Below are 7,386 nucleotides of genomic sequence, written 5' to 3' on the forward strand. Positions count from 1 at the left end.
ATTCCAAGGATAGTATTCTATTTTGAACTGTCCTCAGTGAAGCGTAAAGTTGGCGCTAAAAAAACGGCCACAAATACACCCTGAAAATGTATCTGAAGTACTTCAACATAAATTATCCGACATGGGAGAATTTTACTCCGGACAGACCCAGTGTTGGAGAGCAGCAGCCATAGTGGACAGCAAGTCATGAATGCTGAAACCAAAAGTGAAGGCCGTTCGCTGCACACATACAAAAGTGGAAGTGGAGCTTTTGAAAGCTTAAAATGTGGCAAACTTTTTTCTGCCAGAATTGGCCTCATTGACCATAGCAGAATCCATGAGTTATCTTAACTCGTCTATTTCTCTTCAAAAATACCATCTTCTACGGATGCATATTATTTTGTCATCTTCAGACATTGACTGTCGAGCTTTTATTATAACCTAGATATTGTTAAATATATATATGTCAAATCAGCAAAGACTTCGATTAAATAATCTTACAATTATGTCTGGCTTCTCATGTCAGGCACCTCAAATTTTGAACTGAATTACAAATCTGTCACATCTTTAAAAGTGTCTTGTAATCATGACGTTGCGGGTTCAGTTGTGTCCTTGGAAAATAGATCTTGCACGTATTTTCCTCAGTGTGGGACATTCGACCATAAACAGCGAACGATTGTTTAAGTATGTTTGCCAAGAAGTTGAGATTGTTTCAGAATGCTATTAGACCTGCTGAGGTAATAATAGGCTTGTAGATTGTAAAGTGCATAAGGCTTGCTGTTGAGCGGGAAGTGGCGATATATAAATGCTGTATTATTATTATTATTATTAATATTATTATTATTATTATTATTTTAAATATATAATATATAAAATAAAACCTTTGTAACAAGCTTTCTCATACGTGCAAATTGTTTAACCCTAGCACCTGTCATGTACTAACGCTTTGCTCAAATATATGACCACATTTCCTTTTTTTCTGTTCCACATACACCAATACGTATTGATTGTTTTGAAAAACATTTTCATCGGCCTTCAGCCTTGCATACATACATACATACATATATATATATATATATATATATATATATATATATATATATAAATCTATATATAAATGATTATATATTTGCTATCGACTTGACTTCTACGGACAAATGAATATTGTTCTGACTTATTTTCATATCCCACTTGGCTAACTGTCAATTAAAGTACCAGTTCACACACACACACACACACACACACACACACACACACACACACACACACACACACACACACACATACACAGAGAGAGAGAGAGAGAGAGAGAGAGAGAGAGAGAGAGAGAGAGAGAGAGAGAGAGAGAGAGAGAGAGAGAGAGAGAGAGATTGTTTACTTTTAACAGTCTGCTATTCTGCTATTACTTACAACTAGATCTATAGACAATTTAAATTGGTCCCTTTTTATAAAGGGGGGCTGTTACAGAAAGCCAATCCGTGAAGGTACATATTCAGGAAAGAGATTCATTTCGGATTCGGAAATAGGACTCTCAAATATGATTGCGCTTTTCAGACACTGCAAGCATATTCAATTCGACATGAAAAGGGAAATTTTGGGGTTTGGATATTCTGGGGGAAAAAAAGATCCGATTTATCCCCAACACCACTTATTAAAAATAACAACAACAAACAAACAAAAACACCCCCCCCCCAAAAAAAAACACAACAACAACAACAACAACACCACAAGAAAAACAACAACAACAAACAAACCACAAGGCATTTAGACTTCACATAAAATCACACAGATCTTATGACTGTTTGAGCCAGGAGCATTATTCACTGCTATTTTGTCAATAATTTATTAGATCTCTATGAAGTTGTCAAACTATTTCACGTGACATAAAAAGCATAACTTAGTCTGAGGTACAGGGTGTCTAAAAAAATAGTACCCACCTAAATAGCAATAACTAGGCCATCTCCTCTTTAATTTCAACAACATTTTGAACGAATGAAATTCATCCAGGGGGACATCAAGTTTGTGAATGTGAAGGAAATAAATTAACTTGTTCAAGAAATATCAAATTAAGAAATGTCAACCACTATCGGATAAAAACACAAAATGTTATTTCTATTAAAAAAGCATTAAGGTTCAGGGGTGTTCTAGTTTCAAGACAAGGAAGGTAAAACCACGACATTCACGCTTGTGTCGTTGTAAGAAAGGTTAGAGAAGAAACGCTTCAGGAGCCGAAAGTTTACAAATGGATGGTCACCACATTGCCCCTAATTTGAACCCCTTCAATTATTACCTTTTGGGATTTTTGGTGTGTATTTTTTTACAGACAGAGTCTACAGAAACAACCCAAATACAATCCAAGAGTTTAAAATCAATGTTGAACATGATGTCCAAAGAATAGTCACAGAAACATGCCATGGGGTTATTTAAAGTGTCCAGTAGCATGCTGGAGCTTTTAGGGAGAGAAATGGTCAACACCTAGAGACTTAAATAGCCATTACCTCCCTGAGTTTATTTGGCAATATCAGTTTTTTATAAATTAGTTTTTCAGTGCATACATGCTGACTATTTGAATTTTAAAACGAAAATGGTTGATTTTTAGGAAGTTTTGTGTTTCGCCCAATTTTGGTATATTTCGAACGTGTTGGTCAATTTTTCCCCTAATTGAATGTATTTTATTTCTTCGAAATATTGTTGAAATTAGTCCAAAAATGACAGAGGTAATACCCTTTACATGGTTGCTCCTTTTTTAGACACCCGGTATTACACAATTTGACCCAACTATAGGTAGATAATAATATCTTAAATGAAATACATAACTTTACATGAAAACAAACCGAAAGTCAAATGGTGATGAGTTGACTTCCTAATCCAACTTCATGAGATGTAATTCAAACACCAACACTCCCATTTCCAGCTAGGAGAAACGCTTTGGACAAGGCCCTGTCACAAATCCCATGCTACAACTATTGCCACTGCTTCTACTGTTTCCTCCCCACCTCCTCTTCTACTTCCTCCTCTTCCTCTTACTACTATTACTACTACTACTATAACAATAAAAACTACTACTGCTGCTGCTGCTGCTGCTGCTGCTGATTCTTCTTCTTTACCTAGCTGTGGACAACTGATGCTCTGACTAATATTAGTGCCACGGTTGCTACTACCAATATTGCTGTTACGACTTGATTTGCTGCCATTGTTTCTCCTCCTCCCCTTTTCTATCCATTATCCCTTGCTTAGGAAAAGATCAAAGATCGACAAATTCCCTATATTTTTAAGTTCCCAAATCATTTTGACAGGCTGAGTCATTTTCTGAAACTAAAATTCTGTCACAGCATTGTCTACCCTATGAAGCATTTTTCGTTATTTTGAGTTAATAAAAAAGTACAACAAAAGTTCACAAGCCTTGTGAGCAGTCTCTGGAGGCCAAAAGCAGTTTGAAGCAGGGGCAGATGGTGGGGCTAAAAAGTTAGCATGCTATCGTAGGTTCAAGAAAGTCAAGGGTAAATTAAATGAAATGCTCTTTAATTTTAATATCTTTCGCTTGGTAAGGACTTTATTCTTCTACTCCATTCTCTACTGGAACTGAACACTCAAGTAAGAACACCTTCACATCTACCAACCTTTAAATGGGGTAATATAATTATGTCACATTGACCTCGCTCAAACTAAGGGTTACAAAGGCGGTTCAAGGCATAAAAAAAATGGCAGGTAAAGAACCAATCACAATTCATTTGAACATTAATCCCCAGAGCACATAAAATAATATGGTCTTGGAATTATGCACCCTCAGCCATAATATTAATTATCCTTGTCCTGGGTTTTCGTGAACAGCATAAGCAGAGAATGGTGTTTAGTTTTCTACTACCTACTCTTGGCGACATTTTAGCAAGCGCACTTTTGAGATTTGTCATCGTATTGGCCTAATATTAATGTACCACCAATATGGCAAAAGGCATGGTCAGATTACTGCCGCTGAACATCCTATTATGCTTAGATAATGCACGAGGGTAACAGTAAATTTAACGTCCCCTTCGTCCCATATACGTATCAAGGGCCACTATTGCCTACCACTCCGTTTACGAGACATTTTGGGTCTATATTATAAATCCCTCCCTTATTGCTTATACATTTATCGGGACACCGGACAAACTAGCTTTTATTCGAACTGCACTAAGCCTAATTGCGTAGTAATTTCCATGCTTTGGACCAATCCGGAGAAATTAGAGAGCCCCCCCCCCTTCCCCTAATTTAAAGAAAATAATCTAGAGAGTTTCACAGGGGCACTCTCCTTAGTATTCCCAGCATAAGGACCTTGGTTCGGTATGGTAGATGTTTTACGGCGCTACAAACACGGCAATGGCCGGCACGGAAATGGCCGGCACGGCGTAAGCGGGGACCTTGCATTGAAAAAAGGTTGAAGGACAATACATAAAAACAAGTTGATGATGGGCCATACCCGGCACTTTGTGAATTAACAAAACGAATTTGAAAAGGTGATTTTGATTAATTTGTTAACGTATTTCAGTCATGCATTCTTTTTATTATAATAACTGTAGTGTTAGCAAATTTTCTTGTACACCGTAGTCAAAGTAAAAAATTTTTAAAAAGAGAAAGAAACCATACTACTACAACGTCATGATCTTGCCAGAAAGCATTACTTTGCGGAAACAATAAAATGGACTCTTGTGGAACCAGTTAATCGTACCTTTCTGTCTGTATATGGGTTCTGCAATCGCTATCGATATCTTTTTTTTGTGTTGCAGTTTGCAGTTGCCAACACAGGACATGAGCATCAAGACCAATTGAATTTCCGAAATCAAGTTGTTTTTCTTTCCTTTTCCTGATGTCATCTTTACCTAAGTGTGGAACGTGTTATGTAATCCGCAACAGAAGTCCTTTGCATGAGCCCCTTGGGAATACTTTTTCGTCCATTCAATAAGTTCTCTGTTTAACTAGGCCTCAAGCGATATCGTAGCCTACTTTATGAAGATGGGAGATAATTTGGAAAACCAACCGGCACCATCTCTTTTCTTTAAAACATTTACAAAAACAATAAAAATCTAGTAGACGTCTCTGACATTTCTACAAGTCAACGCTTAGATTATTTCAAATAGATTGAATGTACAAATCAGCTTAAAACGAATCAAGGCAGTTGAGGAATTGTCTTATTACAACAAAAACAGAAAGAACCCGAATTCAAATCACTGTGATTCCAGCGTGCTGTACGGGCCCGTCTGTCGAGGCCCAGACGGTTGGAGAGTATACGCTGAAGATCTATCATCTTACTTTCTGTCACACTCTGATGTTGCCCTGCGCTACCTCTGAGGAGCCGGCCTTTTCTAAGGCTTCTTCCATGCCCTGCTTGAGAGTTTCCAGGATGAAAATGATGGCAATCGTATAGATGTTCTGCATGTTTTCTGTATACCGATCTCCAAGGGTTACTCTGACTGCTTCCAAGAATGGCTCCTTGATAGCCTGACGAGGAGAAATTAGAAAACAGAACAAGAAATCAGACATCACAATAAAACATTTCAACGGAGAAAATGGGGAAAGCAACTTTGTATGGTATGTCTGTGCGAACGTCTGACTGTTTGTTTATTCCATATTTCACATAATATTATGTTGTCCGTTTACTAAGCATGCTCAAAGGCAAAAGACCCTATACTCACCAGCCTTTTAAAAGATGTTAGGATTAAATATTTCAAAAAATTACTAACATTGTAAATGACTCTCTCCTAATAGACAAAGTTCAATTTTTTTAAAGCACATGTTTGATGTTTTTTGGAAAAACAAAACAAAAACATGGACTTAATGAAAAGGACTAAGAGTAAAGTACCCTACTGCAACCACTTCTTGAGGTGGTTGCTCATAAACCTCTTAGAGCTGCCAAGAGATTTTTTTTTGTAGCAGTCGATTCAAACCGTTCAAAAGTGAGCCTAACAGTGCCTATATCAAATGTAGCAACAACAACAACAAAAATAAAATAAAATAAAGACTTCAGAGGGGAAATACTATTTGCCTTTTTTTGTAAAAGGTTTATAGCCCTTGGTGCAACCTGTCAGCCTGCACAAAACATTACGTGACTTAAATGTTACCAGTTGTTCAAAGGTACAAAAGAAATGGATACAAGAAAGACATGATACGGTTTGCTTTTTAATTAACTACAAGACTCCGGATCACTTGGTGAAGCTGCAGAGGAGAGAAATTTAATTGCATCTTCCTTCGCTGAGGCCGATTTTGTTTGCTCTAAGTACGAATTCTTTACTATGAACATTATGTGTGTGTTTTAATACAGAAAATACAATAAGAGAACAAACCGGATTTGAATATCTCCTTAATTTGTGCCGGCTTTTATTTTTGGGTATGTGCATGCCAGACTGGCCTGTGTGTTTATTTAAACTATGTTAAATGCTAATGGTATTGATCCTAAAGATTATCAATTGTATTTTTTTGGTAAAGTGTTTTACGGCGCTCGCAACTGCATATGGTCATATGAGCCCGATGGACACACGAAACATTTTCACTAGGTAGGAAATTTTGAATTTTACCCGGGTGGCGGCCGAAGCCTACTCTTATCGATTTTAGACCACTAAGGGATCTTTAACGCAACTTGCACACGACCTCCGAGATTGTTCGCCTTTATCCGAGAAGGCTAGGTGTAGATCTTTCCTACCAGAAGATCAGGGGTGTGGTTGAAAGACAGCTGTAAGAAGGAGCCAAGGAGTAGAATTCTAGAAGTAAAGTCTTAAAGAGTCAGGCGCCCAGAGGAAGGGGCAAAGGAGGTGGGGGCAGAAAGTGGAGACGAAAGCAGGCGACAGAACATTGCTAGAGAGCAGGAATGGAGCTGAAAGGAGACAATTTTAATGAAGAACATTTTTCCGTCGCATCCCGGATTCGAACCTGTGACCTTTGAATAAGAGACGAACGCCTTAACCTCAAGGCCATCGGAGCCGCATATCAATTGTATGGTTATATATATATATTTTATATGTGTGTGTGTGAGGCAACGTGGTGGAATCTGGCTCTCGTCAAAATAATGAAATCGAAGAAAACAGCAGTTTTCTCCCTGCTTAGCAGTTTTTATCATTTTTTTTGGTTTTTTGGCTCAACACCTTTTATGTCCATTTACCAACACATTCCTTTGAGGATTTCACCGAAAACGTTGATTAAAGGCACAAAAATATAAATTTACAGTTTCCATGGACTCTCCAGCATTGGGATTTACCAAGCTTTGGCGGCCATTTTCTGGCTAATTTTAACACTTAAATTAGGTGACCCCCACCTCCTTCAATCCAAAATATCTCCACTTCTATTGAAGAATGATGGGTAATTTTCTCATTGAAAGTAAGACAAATGAAAAAGCTGTAAGATGATACCAATAACTCAATATGTAGGCATATATATATA

At 37.5% G+C, this 7,386-nt stretch overlaps 1 protein-coding gene across 5 annotated transcripts in view; it reads right to left on the reverse strand.

Moving 5' to 3' along the window:
- Positions 1 to 1,794: 1,794 nt before the first annotated feature.
- LOC101846946 (neuroglobin) overlaps positions 1,795 to 7,386 on the reverse strand; it is a 299,153-nt gene continuing 293,561 nt past the window's right edge. For all 5 annotated transcript variants that reach the window (XM_035968166.1, XM_005092258.3, XM_005092257.3 and 2 more), the window contains one exon: positions 1,795 to 5,454. In XM_035968166.1, the coding sequence (XP_035824059.1) occupies positions 5,272 to 5,454 (183 nt within the window). In that variant the 3' untranslated portion in view covers positions 1,795 to 5,271. The remainder of the gene's footprint in view (positions 5,455 to 7,386) is intronic.

Source organism: Aplysia californica, unplaced genomic scaffold, assembly GCF_000002075.1.
Source record: "Aplysia californica isolate F4 #8 unplaced genomic scaffold, AplCal3.0 scaffold00043, whole genome shotgun sequence".
Classification (NCBI taxonomy): domain Eukaryota; kingdom Metazoa; phylum Mollusca; class Gastropoda; order Aplysiida; family Aplysiidae; genus Aplysia; species Aplysia californica.